The sequence below is a fragment of the Myodes glareolus genome, chromosome 18, assembly GCF_982192425.1.
Source record: "Myodes glareolus chromosome 18, mMyoGla1.1, whole genome shotgun sequence".
NCBI lineage: Eukaryota > Metazoa > Chordata > Mammalia > Rodentia > Cricetidae > Myodes > Myodes glareolus.
Window position 1 is genome coordinate 46,060,659 of NC_142043.1, and position 17,935 is coordinate 46,078,593.

Consider the following 17,935-nt stretch of genomic DNA (forward strand, 5'->3'; position numbering starts at 1 on the left):
TGGTTATATACATTACGAGTCATGGCCCCGTCATGGAAGATGATGTGGAAATGCGCAAGAGCAGGAGCAAAAAGACTGATAATGAGGTTGTCAGAGGATTTAGGAAGAGAGAAGAAGTCTGGGCAGCACTGAAATAAGAGACCTTGGGCTCCCAGGAGCTCTGCTCAGTCTGCTCGCTGTGCTTCTCTAGACTGGCTGCACCCGGAGCAGGAAAAGGACAGGTCACAGATGCAGACGGCACTGGGGGCAGCGGGGACTGGAGGAGAGACCTGACTGCCAGCTGCTCCGGCACACAGACACAATAAACCCCGACTAGAGCAGAGAACTCAGGAATTCTCACTCAGGCCCCACACCTTTGCTCCCGGACGACAGGAGGCATGTGACCATGGCCAGAACACCAGCCTGGCCCTGAATATGTTCCATCAGTGATGGCCCGTATAGTGTGGTGTGGTCAGGATGAGGCCTCAGCTGCTTCCCTGGTGGTCTCCATGGTCACCGTAGGTAAATTCCCTAACCTCACTGGCCTTGGGAACTGAACAATTTCTAACTGCTTGCCAATCACTAGAAAAGAAGTAAGATAGCCAAGATTTGTCCCAGTTTTCTTATTCTTTGTCTAAGAAATCTTTCATGAACACCACTGTTTTCTAACCACTTCTCAGCTGGACATTTTTCCTCCTTGCCTTGGCTGTTGAAAAGCTGAAAGGATTCTGAGCCAGGCTCGGTTCTTCTGAAGTCAGTCCAGCCTGTTTCCACAGCAAGTGTTCTCTTAGCTGAGGATAGACTTGTCATCAGTGAAAAGTAAGAGAAGATTTCTCCCCCCCCCACCCCCGAAAGCACTTCTGCACTACCCAGCACCCAGCTCGTGTCTATGAAAAGTTTATCAATGGCAAGTGTTCAGGTGGATTTTTACCCCTTGGCTGGACACATGATGCTTGCATCAAGCAAGCAGTTTTTTGTGGACAGACTTTTCATGTTTGTTTTGTGAGAGCTTTTTCATGTTGGTTGTTTGTTAGACTTTAGGGGTGCTGAGGCTCCAGCCTAGGGCCTCCTGTATGCTAGACAGATGTATTACGCTGAGCCACATGCCCAGCCCGGGCAGACTTATTTTTAAAGGTTGTTACAGACGTTGGTTTGACCTTAAGTTCGCTATCAATCATGATAGACTAATTCATATTTTATCATGAATTTATATTTGAAAGTAATGAATTAGGTGATGGAGACATCTCCCTTGAAGGCATACAGTGTTTTAGCTTGTCTAGGAGTTAATTTAAGACCAAAGACCTTGCAAAAAAGAGCTCTGTGTGAAAGGACAAACTTGTGAAATTGGGAATCTGGGTGCAAAATTACTTTTGGCCAGAATTTCTAGCCTGCTTTAGCTAGGAGATTAAAATTGATTGCCCTCTTGTGTTGATTAAATAGTTGTGAACATAGCAATTAGCCAAAATGAGAGTTAATAAAGGGCCTTTGCTCCTAATATTTCCAGCCCACCTCTCCAGAACCATTTCCCATTAAGAAGAAATCCCCATCTGTTTCTGAGTGCTTCCTTTATTCCATTTTAACATGAAAATGTGAGGGCTCGAGAGACAGCTCAGCACCCACATGGTGGCTCCCAGCCATCTGGAACTCTAGCTCCAGGGGATGTGATGCCCTCTTCTGGCCGCCACAGGCACTAGACATGCACATGATACACCCGTGTATACACCAACACTCATGCCCATAAAACAAAAATAAATAACTCTTAAAGATTTAAGAGGTAAAACCTTCTTCAAACCAATTAAATTAGAAGTTCAGTGGTAGATCCAGGCATGTATTTCTTTTTTTTGTTTTTGTTTTTTGTTATTTGTTTTTTGTTTTTTGAGACAGGGTATCTCTGTAGCTTTGGAGCCTGTCCTGGAATTCACTCTGTAGACCAGACTGGTCTTGAACTCACAGAGATCTGCCTGTCTCTGCCTCCCAAGTGTCTGCGACCCCCACTCAGCCAAGCATGTGTTTCTCGGCCGGGCATGTGTTTCTTAAACCCCCTGGTTTCTTTTATCCCAGTCTTTACCCCATTTCCTCCCGTTCAAGATCCTACCCAAAGGCCAAGCAGTGGTGGCTTTTAATCCTAGCACTTGGAAGGCAGAGGCAGTTGGATCGCTGTGAGTTCGAGGCCAGCCTGGTCTACAAGAGCTAGTTCTAGGACAGGCTCCAAAACTACAGAGAAACCCTGTCTCAGAAAAAGAAAAAAAAATTCTACCCAAAGAAGAAGGAATCCCTTTTAGAGTTTAAGAAAGTAAATTCATCACCACTGGTTCTGCAGCGATGAGCCCAGTGGTTTACAAATGACTACCCACCGGTTACTGATTTTTTCTTTTTGTAACATTAATGCAGTATTGATCCATCTTCTCTCTGTCAAACTCTGAGCCATCCACTTTTCCAGACTTCCTGGGGAGGTCCAGGAAAAGGAATATAAGGAGCAGATGAGACCTGGGAGAAAGAAATGTTGAGGGATAGAAGCCGAGACAGCTGTTCACACGTGAAGAGGACGAAAATGGCTACCACCGGGCAAGAGGGCCCCATGGTGTCCAAGAGGACAAAGCCAGGAATTGCACTGGAGAAGGGCTGTTTTTCAGAGAGGTTCCTGGAATCACAAGACTCCCCAAATGGTCTCAGCCCCAGAGCTAGCGACCCCCGTGACAGCCCAGTCCCAGTGAGTTGATTGTGTTGTAAATGCCCCTTGAAATGATGCAGCTTGGTAGAGCTGAGATGAGGAAGGTGGGCCCGGCAAGCTATTGAGGAGACATCTCATCGGTCAGTGTTTCTGGTCAGTTCAACACCACTGCAAATGACAGAGTAGCCGCAAGGCACTCCTGATAGTGATGAACTTGGGACAGACCTACATTTTCAGGGGGCTCTGAGGCAGGAGAGCTGGTCCCAGGGGAGAGAAGACAGCAAGAGCAGCGTGTGGTACCGACCACTGTCTTTTTTTTTTCTTTCTCTGAGACAGGGTTTCTCTGTAGTTTTTGGTCCTGGAAGTAGCTCTTGTAGACCATGCTGGCCTCAAACTCACAGAGATCTGCCTGCCTCTGCCTCCCGAGTGCTGGGATTAAAGGCGTGTGCCACCACTGCCCGGCGGTACTGACCACTTTCTCTGCGCTAAACATTTACCACTCTTGTGCCCAATTATCATAGTCTTGCTTGGTAGACAGAACCATTGTTCAGATAAAAAAGTATTCTTAAGAGCCTTAGCTGTTGGCCAGAAGTCACACACTGTCTCAGAGCAGCCCCAATATCCAAAGCCAAGAAGGTTCCATAACCTTCCTACTGACGACCTTTCATTGTCACAGTTGGTGACAAAGAATTAACTCTGTAGCCTGTACTGACCTCAACCTCTCAATCCTCCTGCCTCAGCCTCCCAGTGCTGGGATTTCAGGCATGTCCCACTACTCTGAACTGGCTGTCATTGTTTCCTATGATCTGAAGAAGCACAAGGTTTGGGAGACACAACAACCCATGGTCACGAGGCTCCAGCCTAAGGTTCTTAGGGAAATAGAAAGGCCCACTAATTGGAGCAGATGGTCTGTGGCCAAGCAGTCTGGGAGCCGATCCGCTTGGCAACAGGAAATCACTGGCACTTTGTGAGCAGGGAAAGATGAAGATATGAAGAAAGTGATGTTTCAAGAAAATTAGATACTTGTGGCAACATCAGGAACAGAAATATGTAATTTCCCCTGCTGCCAGGCTGCAGCTGAAGACAGCCTAGGGTTTACGAAAGGAGGGCACTGTATGAAATAAGAGACTGAGCCAAGACCAGAAGACAAGACGAGGACAGCCGTGGTATAAGGAAGAAAAAGACTTTTTGGTGAGCCACGAAAGAAGCTTGAGCAATCGGACTCACTCCCTGCAGATGAACTTGCTGCCTGATTTAAGTCTGGGCAAAGTATTTGTCTGTGAGGGTGTTCCTGCTCATCCAGGCCCGTGGCCGTCGAGGCTGGATGCCTGGCTCTACAGCTGACTCCAGAGGAAGCCAGCCTCTCCTTACTATCTTCTCCAGCTTCACTTTTTGTTTTGACAAGTCAGGATTTCTCTACATAGCTCTGCCTGTCCTGGAACTCACTTTGTAGACCAGGCTGGCCTCAGATTCCCATAGATTCACCTGCCTCTGCCTCCTGTGTGCTCCACCATGCCTGGAAAAACTTTATTTTTTAAAACTTATCTATTGGGGGAGCAGAGCGCACATATTCTGCAGTGTGTGTGGAGGTCAGAGGACACTGGAAGGCGCCTGTGCGCTCCTTCCACCATGCAGAGAGCAAGGATTGAACTCGGGTCATCAGGCTTGCCAGCAAGAACTTTAATCCACTGAGTCATCTCACCAGTCCTGCATTTTAATTTTCTAAACAGTTTTTACTGAGGTATAATTTATAAGCCATAAAAGTCATCATTTTAATCGTACAGTTCAGTAGTTCTTAGTAAATGTACAGTTATGCAACATCACTGCCAACAGTATGAAAGCATTTCCGTCACCCCAGAAGATCCCTCGCGCTAGTTTTCAGTGTGCACCTCTGCCTGCTCCCATCAATCCACCCGCTAGGTAGCCCGCCCTTCCTGAGCATTTTATAATAAATACATTGTAGTCTTTCTCCTCTGGCTTCTTCTGCTTAGCATAATGTTGAAGGTTCATCTGTGCTAATGCACATATTAATTGGGTTTTTTCTTGCTTTTTCTTGCTGAATAGTAAATAGCATTCCATCATCCATGTTTTCTTCACCCATTTGCCATCAAACATACAATCAAATTGCTTCCATTTGAGGCTGTTAGAAATTCTGCTAGTTCCAGGACAGCCAGGGCTGCTACACAGAAAAACCCTGTCTCAAAAAAAAAAAAAAAAGAAAGAAAAAGAAAGAAAGAAAAGAAAAGAAAAGAAAGGAAAGAAAAGAAAAGGGAATTCTGTTGTTCTCAAGTTTATGTGCAAGTTTTTACTGAACCTGTTTTGTTGTTCAAGTCCTCCTTTAATTTTTGTTTTGTTTTTCGTGACAGGGTAGCTTTGGAGCCTGTCCTGGAACTCACTCTGTAGACCAGGCTGGCCTTGAACTCACAGAGGTCAGCTACCTCTGCCTCCCGAGTGCTGGTATTAAAGGTGTGAACCACCACTGTCCAACTAATTCTTTTAATATTATGTTATGTGCATGAATGTTTTGTTTGCATATATGTTTGTAAAACATGAGTGTGCCTGGTGCCTGCAGGGGCCAGACGAGGGTGTCAGATCCCCTGGGACTAGCGTTACTGACAGTTGTGAACGGGCTTCATGTGGGTGCTGGGAGCGGAACCTGGATCCTCTGGAAGAGCAGCCAGTGTTCCTAATTACTGAGCCATCTCTCCAATGCCTGGACCTGTGTTTGTTTGTTTGTTTTGTAAGTTTTAGAAGACTCCTAGGAGGGAGATAGGGTTGTGCACAGCTTTAATCCTGGCACTTAGGAGGGACAGACAGGAGAATCTCTGTGAATTTGAGGCCAGCTTGATCTACCATGTGATGGTTTCTAGAATAGGCAGAGCTATGTACAGAACTATGTAGAGAAGAGACCCTGTCTCCCTCCCCCCCCACAAAAAAAACCTCCCAAACTGTTTTCCACAATGACCATTTTACTTTTCCACACGAGTATGAGAATCCCATTTCTCTGCATTCTCAATAATGCAATAATTCTTGCTCATTGTCTTTTACCACAGTCATTTTATAGCTATCGTTATAGTTTTAGTTTGTTTTTCCCAATGTGTTTGTTGTTGTTCAATCATGTATCTTGTTTAATACATTGTTTCTTGATATTTGTTGTTTGTTTATGGTGCTGAGGTCAAGTCCAGGGCTTGTGTGTAGGCCAAGTGCTGTGTACCTCTGAGCGTCATCTCGCTACCAAGTCTTTCCTTAAGCCAAGCTGCTAGATTCTCTCTATTGCATCATAAGAGTTCTTTATACAAGTCCTTTATTTTTTTTAAAAAAAAAGTGATTTTTAAATATTTTCTTTCATTCTCTCATTTATAATTTTCTCTCGGTTTTGATGAGCTCTGATTCAGGGGTTTGGGGTTTAGATTCTGCTTTGCTGTGTTATGTAAGAACTCTTCCCTCACTCAGCCAGAAAAATATCACTGTTTTCTTCTAAACTTCTTGTGGATCGCTTTTACTTTCAAAAGACAATTCACCTTGTTAACAGCTCCCTCGTGCCAAATGCATAGTTTCAGTGCCTAGAAAATTGCCCCTGCTTCCACAAGCTACTGCTAATCTTACCATCTTTTTTGAGTAGCCTTGCTTTTATGTAAGTTCATCTTCCCTGGGGTCACTAATTAGCTAGTTTACAGAACAATAAAAACTTGTAGATTTTCTACCTCCCTGTCAAGAAAACTCTCCTGACATCAAGCTCAGGGGAGGACACTCCCTCCTGGTTGCTGTTGACATCACTCCCTTTCACAACCAATAGATCATACATGAGCTTTAGTCTTCCTTAGCTCACAATAAGCATAGCCCTTAGGTTCTACTTTACATCCACAAAGCTCATGGCCGTGTGTGTGTGTGTGTGTGTGTGTGTGTGTATCTGTGTGTGTGTCTGTATCTGTGTGTGTGTGTCTGTATCTGTGTGTGTGTCTGTATGTGTGTGTGTGTCTGTATCTGTGTGTGTGTGTGTGTGTGTGTGTGTCTGTATCTGTCTGTGTGTGTGTGTGTGTATGTGTCTGTATCTGTGTGTGTGTGTGTGAAGTAATTACTGGGAAATAAGAGTTTTGTGGTTGGCCTCGTCTTTTTCCTCAAGGAGGCCTGTGTAAATCACGAGCTCCATAACATCAAGGCCTATGTCCAGTGTAGTTTTATTTCTCCTGCTGTTCTTGGCAGAGTGCTGGATAGCGAGTAAGCGCTCAATAAATATTTTTTATTGCATCTGTATAATAAAGACAGCATTATATATTAGATTTAATGGTGTCATTGGGTGATTTGTGCCCCACTGTTTGTCTAAATCTTGATGTCTAAAGCTTGGTGCAGGTTGTCCTCCCTCTGTCCCTCCCTCTGTCCTCACTCTCCCCCTCCGTCCTCCAGTAAGCCCAGCGTGAGGAGTCTGGTCTTGAGCTGTAGCATTTCTGGTTCACCAAAACAATTCTTTAGCAAGCATTAGCGATTCTTTATCAAAGTAGAAAATATTTTCTGTACAGTGTCCTCTCTGTGTTAGGAGTTTAGTCTGAGACTGAGGGCGCAGCTCAGTGGTAGATCACTTGTCTAGCATACATGAGTCTCTGTGTTCTCTTCTCAGCCCGACAGAAAAAGAATAGGAATTTAGGCCTGGCAAAATGGCTCGGCGGTTAAAAGTGCTTGCCACACAAGCATCACGGCCTGAGTTCAATCCCAGGAACCCAGGTAGAGAAAGCCAAATGTGATAGCCCGGATCTGTAATCCCAGCACTTGGATGTGGTGGTGGGAGGTGGAGACAGAATTGCCCGGAGGCTCTCGGGGCAGCTGTGCTGAAATGCATGGAGCAGCAGAAGTGAGACAGTAAAGTAAGCAAGCTTCAGTAAGATGGAAGGAGAGAGAGAGCCAACTCCTGGAAGCTCTCTCCGACCTCCGCACACACCATGGTACATGCACATGCACATACAAACACACAATAACTGGAGGTGGTGGTGCTGTTTTCATGTTTGTTTGTTTTCAGAGACTGGGTCTCACTATGTATCCCTGGCTGGTCTGGAACTCACAAAGATCCACCTGCCTCAGAGGCTTCCAAGTGCTGAGATTAAAGGCATGTGCCACCATGCCCTGCTTAAAATTGTATCTTAAGATTTGATTTATTTTTATTTTATGTGAATGAGTATTTTTATATTGAGTATAATTTTATATGGATGAGTATTTAAGTTCATGCACCGCATGCATGCCTGTTGTCTGAGGAGGCCAGAAAGGGCATCAGATCGCCTGGAGCCGAGTCACAGGCAGTTGTGAGCCAACATGTGGGTGCTGAGAACTGGACCTGGGTCCTCTGCAGGAGCAGCCGGTGCTCTTCCCTGCTGAGCCATCTCTGCCACCCTAGAACGCTGCTCTGAAAGGGAAGAAGAGTAAGAACGCTGTCCGCTCTTCCTCACCCAAATCCATCTCTTCATTTCTGCAAAGCTCTAAAGCGTTAGTGCATTTGTGTGTGTGTCCCAGTATACACAGAAGCTGCCATTTTAGTGCATTTGTGTATGTGTCCCAATATACACAGAAGCTGCCATTTTAAACATTTTTAATTGTGTGATTCAGGGGTTTTAAGTGCATTGCCATTATTGGGCAACCATCCGCACTATCTCCGGAACTGTGTTCACCTTCCCAAACCGAAACTCTTTATACAGTAACTCCCTGCTCCCTGTGGTAACCACCAGCCTACATTCTGTCTATAATTTTACCTAGCACAAGTATAAGTGCAATTAAACAAAAAAATCCTCCCTCCATGTCCTTTATTATTTTGTTGTTGTTTTGTCTTCAAAATAAGGTCTCACCATGTAGCCCAGGCAAACATCATACTCAAAACTCTCCTGCCTCAGTCTCTAGAATGTAGAAACTCTAGAATGTGTACCACCATGACCTGGAGAAGGAAGGTGAGGCAGGCCTGGGTTCTTCATTTGGTCTACTGGTCCATCCCTCAGTGGACATTTGTGTTGCCTCCATCTTTGCATGGTCTTCTGAGGGATGGAGGGAGTGGTACCGTGCATATAAAGTGCAGATACAGTGATACTGTAGTGCCTGTGCTTCTCCAGTGGCACACTTGTCTACAAGGTGGGTGCTAGGCAACTGCTTCTGTCAACCAGCATACTGCAGCATCCATCTCAGGGGTCAGCCCCAACTCTGGGCAGCCCACATTCAGGCCAAAGAAATGACTTGAAATTAGGGTCTGCAAAAATGATGCCTCTTGGTCCATCGAGGTAGGGAGTGCATAAGTGCCTGGCTGGATGCGGGAATATATAGGTACGCCTTGTTCATAACTCTTCAAAACTGAGAATCACCCATTGTTGAAACAGGAAAATAGTTTGTGAGCAGCAAGATGGCTCCGTGGGTGAAGGCACCCATGACCTGGTGACCTGAGTTTGATCCCGGGAACCCTTGGCAAAGGTGGAAGGAGAGAACTGGCTCCACAAGGTTGTCCTCCGACCTCAGGACAGCCCCCTCTCAAACACGAACATACCCTAATAAATTACAGATGCATAAGGATCCTTTTTTTTTTTTCTTGGTTTTTCAAGACAGGGTTTTTGGCCTGTCCTGGAACTCGCTCTGTAGTCCAGACTGGACTCAAACTCACAGAGATCCACCTGCCTCTGCCTCCCTTGTGATGGGTTAAAACATGTGCCACCACCGCCCAGCAATATTGGGATCCTTTTAAAAAGAAAAACAGATGTGATATATTTATGATATGATACTTTACTTTATACAATAAAAAAACAGTAATAAACAAAAATATGGGGTAGACCTTAAAGAGAAGTCATACATAGTAAAATGCATGCTGCTTAATTCCACTTATAAAGTTCAAAAATAGACTGAGGCAGTGGCTCTCAACATCCCAAATGCTGTGACCTTTAATACAGTTCCTCGTGTTGTAGTTAGCCCCAGTGGGGGAGGAATCTAATAGGATGCTGCTCCTGGGCCCAAATGGAGATCCTGTGGGTGCTATTTAATAACTGCTTCTCAAGTTTGGGTGTTTGTATTTCATGCACCCTTAGAGTCGTCATACTGTGCAGTAAAACATCTTTTAAATTCTCTGATTCTCTGAAGGGAAAGGTTACAGAAAGTCACGTGACACAGCCCTACATCCAGAGTTCTAGCTCTCTGATGTGCTAAGATAGACTCACTTGGCCCTGCTTGGCGAGCACTGGGGACGAGCCGGAGGTGACCTGTATTCCAGCTTTCTTGTTACTGTGCTCCTGGACTCTGCAGTTCAGGGTTGGAAACCTGAAACACCACAATCCACAGATGCGAGCTAGCATCTGCAGTCCACTGGGGCCTGTGACTGCATTCACAATGACCAGGACATTCCCCGGTGTTCCACTTCTGCCTTCCTTGTGGCCACAGTGGGATCTGTGAGAAGTGGGGGAAATAAATAGGCCGCGATTCCCCCTGGAAGGAGCTCCAGGTGGCCCTGATGCAAGTAGCTGCTTTGCTTGAGTCGTCATAGAAAGTGAAATTAAGATGAGCAAAACCTTCAGCTTCTGGAAAGAATCTCTCCATCACAGCATGTCATCAAGGTCCCGTGGGGCATCTTTTCAGCTGGAGCTTTTTAAATGGAGGTCGTGAACAGCCTTCCCAGTCCAGTCTTCCCGGTCCAGCCTTCCCAATCGGTGCTGGGGATTTGCTAAGTGCTCATACCTAGCCCTTGTATGTTCTCTTTGGTGATTCTCTTACTACTTTAAGCCGAAAAGACCTGTGAGCAGACTGCTAAATGGAAGTCCTGACTGGAATTTTTGTTTTGTTTTGGTTTGGTTTGGTTTGTTGTTGTTTTTGTTTTCCAAGACAATTCTTTGTAGCTTTGTAGCCTGTCCTGGAACTAGCTCTGGAACTAGACCAGGCTGGCCTTGAACTCACAGAGATCCACCTGCCTCTGCCTCCTGAGTGCTGGGATTAAAGTACCTCCTGAGTGCTGGTGTGTACCACTACCACCCAGCGAGATTTCACTTCTTAAGATGTGCAACAGTAGAGTGACCACCAACCCCTGAGGACAGTGTGACTAACAGGAAAGCACAGTGGCCCTTGTCGTCGAGGATGGAGGTCGCCCAGCTGTCCCTGCAAGCAGCTTTATGCTAGAGTTGATGTGTGAGGGAGGATTGGTGAGCTGGGCTGCTCTCCTCAGGGTAATACCCTAAAGCAGTGCTCTCAACAGGTGGGTTGTGACCTCTCTGAGGGGTGTTGAAGGACCCTTTCACAGGGGTCACATCTCAGATATCCTGCTTATCAGATATTTACCTTACGATTCGTAATAGTAGCAAAATTATAGTTATGAAATAGCAGCTAAATAATGTTATGGCTGGGGGCCACCACAACGTGAGGAACTGCATGGCTGAGGAACTGTATGGCTGAGGAACTGCATGGCAGGGGCGCAGCCTTAGGAAGGAGGAGAAGCACTGCTCTAGACTTTTGTCCTGTGGTGTATACAGATGCTGTCCCTTGACTGACTGGCCCAGCATCTCTAAGTTGGGGAAGTCTGTTCCGCTGGGTTTCTCTGGCTTTGCTCTTTGCGGTGGGCTCTGCCTTACCTTGCTGCCGCTCCTCTTTCAGGGCCTGACTTTCCAGGAGGTAGAGAACTTCTTCACTTTCCTGAAGAACATTAATGATGTGGACACTGCGCTGAGCTTTTACCACATGGCTGGAGCATCCCTTGATAAAGGTAAGAAGCCCGGAAGTTTCTTTCTTAAAGCTATGAGCATTAGTCTGTATCCACTAGGTGAGTGGCTCCCCTTAAAATGTCAGCTTTTCTCGGCATTGTCCTTCGGTTTCCTCTTTTCGTTTGTGTGTTTGGTTTTGGGTTTTGGGTTTGGTTTTTTGAGACAGGGTTTCTTGGTGTATCTCTGGCTGTCTTGAAACTCCCTCTATAGACCAGACTAGCCTCAAACTCAGAGACCTGCCTGCCTCTGCCTCCCAAGTGGTGGAATTAAAGGTGTGTGCCAACACCACCAGGTGGTTTATTCTCTTGTGTCGGCCTTAAGTGAGCCTTACACTTCACCCAGAGACGCCAAGCTCCGCACATGCATTGGATGGTGCAGCAGACAGGGCAGACCATCACCGTGACGTCTGGAAACAGCCGTGAAGCCAAGCAGAGAGCACTTCAGAACCTCTCTCGTCTGAGGCAGAGTCAGGGCGTGTGTAACGTCATGTTGTCATATGTCATATGTCACTTTGTCAGCTGCATGTCAGTTAGGCTAGAAAAACAAATGAGATGGCTCTGCTTGCAGCCAGAGCTCGTTTCACTTTTTTTCCGCTCCAATTCGCATGCTTTTTATTTTACTCTATCTATATAGTTCTTTAAAATAGCATTTGTTGGCTTAAAATAATGCCTCCTCTCATTTCTGTAGGCTCTTTTTGGAGAACCATGATGCAGATGTCATGGGGAGGTATTACCAAGTCCTCCTTCCAGAACAGCTTTGGCTGTGTTGCCAGCTCACACGGCAGGATTAGATACCATGTGCAAATCCAAAAACATAAGATTTAAAGTCAGAAGTTACAAAAATAGAATTAATAAGTGCCTCTAGATTTTTTTTCCCTTCTCAACTAAAGCCAACAGAACCACTTAAAGAAAACTATATGGGATGAATCACTATCTATGTTAAAATTATAGGGTGTACAAAATAAAATGATTCAGGGTAGTGGAAACGCAGAGAAATGCAACCTAGTGATTAAAAAGGTGGTAGGGGAGTTTCTTTCAAATGACTTTGGGCCATTTACAGAGTAAGATGGCGGTCCTCTGTGCACTCACACGCTTACAGCCAGAGGCGGGGAACAGATTACAGAGCCCTGCCTGACACGCAGAAATACATTTAGCTTCAAGGCCTGTGGTGCTGGGTCATTTACTTTGACGTCTTGGTTTGGTTTATATGTTTTACGTTGAATTCCCTGAGTGTACATTGATAGATATCAAGAGGGTAGGGCCTAGATTCATGCCAAGTAACAGAATGAACCGCATGCCTGTGTCTCCCAGGACTGCTACAGAAAATTACCACAAACTTGATTTAAAGCAGCAGAAATTCATTCTCTCACAGTTGAGTGTTAAAGTCATGGGACGTGAAATGAAGATGCTGGCAGGACTGTGCTCCCTCCAAAGGCCCTCAAGGAGCATCCTTCCTTGCCTCTTCAGCTTCTGGTGGCTATAGGCATGTTCGCTGACCTGTGGGTGCATAACGACCATATCTGTCCTATCTCTACGTGACCTTCCCCTCTACATCCCTAAATGTCTTCACCTACTTGGTCTCATGAGGTCTCAGAGCCCAGCTAGTAATCCAGGCTAACGTTATCTCAAGATTCTCAACCACAGCTGCAAAGACCACATCCATTCTCAGCTAGCTCAAACACCTTGTGCATGGCATCCTGGCTTCAGTTCTTTCCAGACAAGGTTTCTATGTGTAACAGCTCTGGCTGTCCTGGAACTCACTCTGTAGATCAGTCTGGCCTCAAACTCACTGAGATCCACCTGCCTCTGCTTCCCAAGCACTGGGACTAAAGGTGTGCGCCACCACCGCCCGGCCATCCTATTCTTTCTTATAGCATCTCAGGTTTGCACATTGCTGTGTAGACTGTCTGCCATTCAGACTAAATTCTTATGACTTCCTGTGTATTCTCTATGCCTAGAGCCAACACCTGAGATAGAATAAGTCTACCTACAGCAATTACAGGCCTTTCCTCCTCTCTCCACACACTGACCAGGTCTGCATGAATTCCAGGCCTTTCCTCCTCTCACCACAGAACTGTGTAAATTTTAGTACTGAGATGAGCCCCAGAAGAAAGGACACTTGGTGCAGTGGTTAAGAACACAGGCTTTAGGCTGGGAGTTTGGCTCAGCTAGTAGAGTTCTTGCCTGCCATGCACAAAGCTCTGGGTTTGGTCCCCAGCACCACCTGCTAACCCATGAAGTTATCCCAGCGTTTAGGAGTAGAGAGGCAGGATGGGAATCTCAAGGCCAACTCCGGTTACATAATTAGTGTGAAGCCAGCCTGGGCTTCAGGAGACCCTGCCTCTAAAGAACACAGGCACTCCTGTCACCCTGCCTGTTTGTCTTGGCTGCTACCGTGTACAGGCTGGACGGCATTGGACTCGTTCAGTGGTTTTAAAGTAAGGATAAAGATAGCTAACTCATAGGGTGTCATGGGGCAAATACACACAGAACACTGTCACCTTGTGCGTTTGCTAAAGATCCTGTTCCAAAGTTGATAACAGTGTGATGCTGCTGTGTGTTTATTTGGCCAGCATCATAGCTGCTGTGCTGGCCATGGGGTTCTACCCTCACGAAGCTCGCAGGAGTGGGGGCAAGATGAGTATACAGGTGTTCTAGTTAGCATGGAAGTGCTAATGAGCCGGGAAATGTGGAGACTTAGGGTGGAACCCGCACACCGCTGTGGGCACAGAAGGAGCCGAGCAGGGCGAAGCCGCCGACCCTCTGTCCAGCCTCAGCCTCTTCTCGGTCTCAGATGCTCTCCGTCTCAGCTGCCTCCTTTTTTTCTACAAAGGTTAAGACTTTCAGACACTGGCATCTTTCCGAGGCCCTGGCACCGTTCCCCCCTTGGCTGGTTTAGAGCTCACAAATCAACCCCGAAACAGAGTTGAGCAGAGTTTCCCCAAGCAGTGGCAGCGTGATCGATATGGTAATGAGTCCTCCCTAGGTTTGCAGAGAAAAGTGCTCCACAATCTAAATAAGTTTGGAAAATGCCAGCGTGGCACAGGATTTCTCCCCTAAAGCACTGTTCCTGCTGGCTTTTAATATGCTAATGCCCGTTACTAATCCCCAAAGGAGGGATGCAGTTGCCAGACCTGATTTGCTCCAAAATACCTTTAGTACCCTGGAGATTAATACTCTGCTGGATGATAGTTCAAGAGGTACAGACAGGTGGATCAGAGAATGTTATCAGAGACTGTGACCCAGGGATAATATTGGAAGTTTCATTGAGGTTCTTTGGTTTGGTTTGCTTTGGTTTGCTTTGGTTTGCTTTGGTTTGGCTTTAGCTTGTGTGGACCATGTAGTAACCACTCAGATAAAACTCAGCTAAGAATGCAGTGTCCCTGGTGAATTCTGACCTCCTAAAGACATGACCTCCAGTAAAGACTGGATTTCCACTGTAGGTCGTCCCTCATTTAGCACTGACTTACAGCCAGCTCTGTTGCTCATTCATGCATATAAAATCAAATGCATTGCCTCTGACTGGCTGTCTAAATTATGTAAGTAATCTGCTGGAGAAGTAATGGGAAGTTGAGCACAGCCCCTCCCCAGTGCCCTCCTGCAATGATACAGTTCAAGTCTAGCCAGAGCTCAAGAATGAGCTATTGCCTCTCCATCTCAAAGCATATCTGTTTCTGCCAGAAGAGTAAAACGTCCAGGTCCAGGGGCCCTGGCGGAAGGCGCCTCAGGGTATTAGATTTGGTAATTGTGTGCGTCCAGCATGTCCCTCGTGTCCTTTGAACTGTAATACGTGAGAATAATCACAAGTAATGTCTGCTGCCTTTATTACTCAGACTCTTGCACATAGCTACTTTTTTGAAACAATTGTCTTTAATTTTCTTTTTCATCTTTCTGTTTTGGGACAGGGTCTCACTGCATAACCCTGGCTGTCCTAGAACTCTGTGTAGACCAGGCTGACCTGGAACTCTCAGAGCTCCACCTGCCTCTGCCTCCCGAGCGCTAGGATTAAAGGCGTGCGCCACCACCGCCCCAAGGTTTTCTTCATCACTCTATAGGATAAGAGAATAAATATTAAGTCTGTGGCATAGCTCAGGCCAGATATTCTTGGCAGCCCCAAGGTGACCTTTGAAGCAATGTTCTCACCATCGCCAATTCTAGTTTCTTTTGTCTCTGAAGCGACTCAGATCACAAAGATGACCTCTAAGAGCCCCTGTGGCTTCAGATTCTCTGAATCTAACATTTAGAGTAAACACCTCAATCTTCTGGCATTGAGGTCCTACTGATTTGTGGGGGAGTCAGAAGTTACTGGTGGAGTAGACAGTTTCTAGCTCATAGCAGGCCTCACATTCCGAACAGACGCATTAAACAGACACGCTGGTGCCTCTCTTGCCGTCTAAGCGTTCTGAGGTGTTGCCCTTTCGCCGCCTCTGGCGCCGCCACATGTCAGGAACCCCAAAACAGCTGTCACTTCGTAGCAGCTTCCACGGCAGCCATAACGTTAAGTGCTTTGTATATATTTTTTTCTCTAATTCTTAAAACCTAGACTGTGTAGGTGGCATTTTCCCCATTTGATGAAGGAGTTTCTTACTCCTGGCTGCCCACCTAAGCACTGGTAGATTTAGGATTTAAATTCACATCTCCTTAATCCCAAAGTCTACATATTCTCCTGACCATCATCTTGCCTCTCAATGTATTCCAAGATTCAGGTAAAGCCCAAGAATCTCTGCTGATGCACAGCCCAGAACACCAGGCAGGTGCACCCTTTGGAGCCACGTTTCACGGTAGCCTCCAGCTCTTGGCTGTGTCTCCCCAGTTGTCTTGGCTGAGCAAACACACTGGAGCAATGGTAAGACTAGGTCTTGTTCTCTCGTCTAGACAGGCCTCATGTTCACGGCAGGTCTGTGACTCGGCCTTCCAAATGAATCAGCCACCTTTAGGGTAAGAATCAAGCCCTGCTGGATGGTGGCGCACACCTTTAATCCCAGCACTCAGGAGGCAGAGTCAGTCAGATCTTTATGAGTTCAAGGCTGGCCTGGTCTACAGAGCCAGTTCCAAAGCAATGAGGGAGAAACAGCCAAGAGCTTGTCTTCTGGAGGCTGCCATGAAACATGGCTCCAAAGGGTGCACCTGCACGGTGTTCTGGGCTGTGCATCAGCAGAGATTCTCGGGCTCTGTGAACCAGGCTGGCCTCGAACTCACAAACATCCGCCTGCCTCTGCCTTCCAAGTGCTGGGATTAAAGGTGTGTATCAGCACCTCCAACTATAGTTAACTTTTTTAATATATTTTTTGTTTGTTTGTATGGGTGTTTTGCCTACATGTTTGTCTTGGAGAGCAGAAGAAGAGAGTGCCATGTCCTCTAGAACTGGAATTACAGATAATTGTGAGCTACTATGTGGGTGCTAGGAACCAAACCCAACTACTCTAGAAAAGCAGCAAGGGCTCTTAACCACTGAGCCCTCTCTCCAGGCCACCATAGTTAACTTCTTACACTGTTACTAACTTAGATGTTCTAAATTCTTAATTATAAAGAACTGATGCTTTTTCTCAGTTTCATCGTTATCTAAACATGAACCGTGTTTTCCGTCTCTTTTTGTCCTGCTCAAGGCCTAGACAATTCCTTGCACACCCTAGATGTTCAGTTAGGACAAACAGTAAGAAGTGAGAGAATTTATTCTCACCATGGGCAGCCCCCGCAAGAGATGGCAGACTGTCCTAAGATCTGTCCCTACTGTTCCTGGTGACAGAATGCATCGCACCAACAAAAGCATCTGGAACAAAGGTTTATGTCAACTCGCAGTTCACAAGTGCAGTTCATCATGGCAGGGTGTCGAGGTGACAGCCGCGTAAAATAGCTGCTCCAGTTATGTCTGCAGTCGGGGAGGGGAGAGCAGGGAGTCCTGACTGCGGCATGGCGGGTGTGGTGGGGGGAGAGCAGGGAGTCCTGAACGCAACACAGGGAAATTGGCTCCATTTTCATTGTTGTGGCAGAATACAATTTAGAAAGAAGGGCACATTGAGGGTGTAGTTTGTTTGTTTGTAACGCAGTTTGAGAGGGTACAGTCCATTGCAGAGGAGCTCTGGCTGTGGCAGCAGGAGGGGTCGCTTCGTGTCCACAGTCAGGAAGCAGGAGGAGATGAACGCTGGGTGCTCAGCTTGCTTTCTTCTTTTAGACTTATTTTTTTTTAATATTTTTTACTTTTATGTGCATTGGTGTTTTGCCTGTGAAGGGTGTCAGATCCCCTAGAGGTGTACTTACAGACAGTTGTGAGCTGCCACATGGGTGCTAGAAATTGAACCCCGGGTCCTCTGGAAGAGCAGTCAGTGTTCTTAACCACTGAACCATCTCTCCAGCCCCTCCTTTTTGACTTTTATTCTGTCCCAGCCTATTGGATGGTGCCTCTCATGTTCAGAATGGGTCTTCCATCCACAGCTAAGCCTCTCTAGAAGCTTCTTACAGACACACCCAGAGTCATGTCTCCTACATGAGAATGGCAATGATGGCCAACCATCGTGTCATGGCCCAGACTCACATTCAAATCCGTGTGAAAATGGACTAATTTATAGTTATTGGATAAATTGAAAGTC

The 17,935-nt window shown here is 46.3% G+C and overlaps 1 protein-coding gene across 2 annotated transcripts in view; it reads left to right on the plus strand.

Moving 5' to 3' along the window:
- Positions 1 to 17,935, plus strand: part of Micu1 (mitochondrial calcium uptake 1) — a 153,096-nt gene that overhangs the window by 122,978 nt on the left and 12,183 nt on the right. For both annotated transcript variants that reach the window (XM_048451741.3, XM_085679665.2), the window contains exon 10: positions 11,243 to 11,351. In XM_048451741.3, coding sequence (XP_048307698.1) covers positions 11,243 to 11,351 — 109 coding nt within the window. The remainder of the gene's footprint in view (positions 1 to 11,242; positions 11,352 to 17,935) is intronic.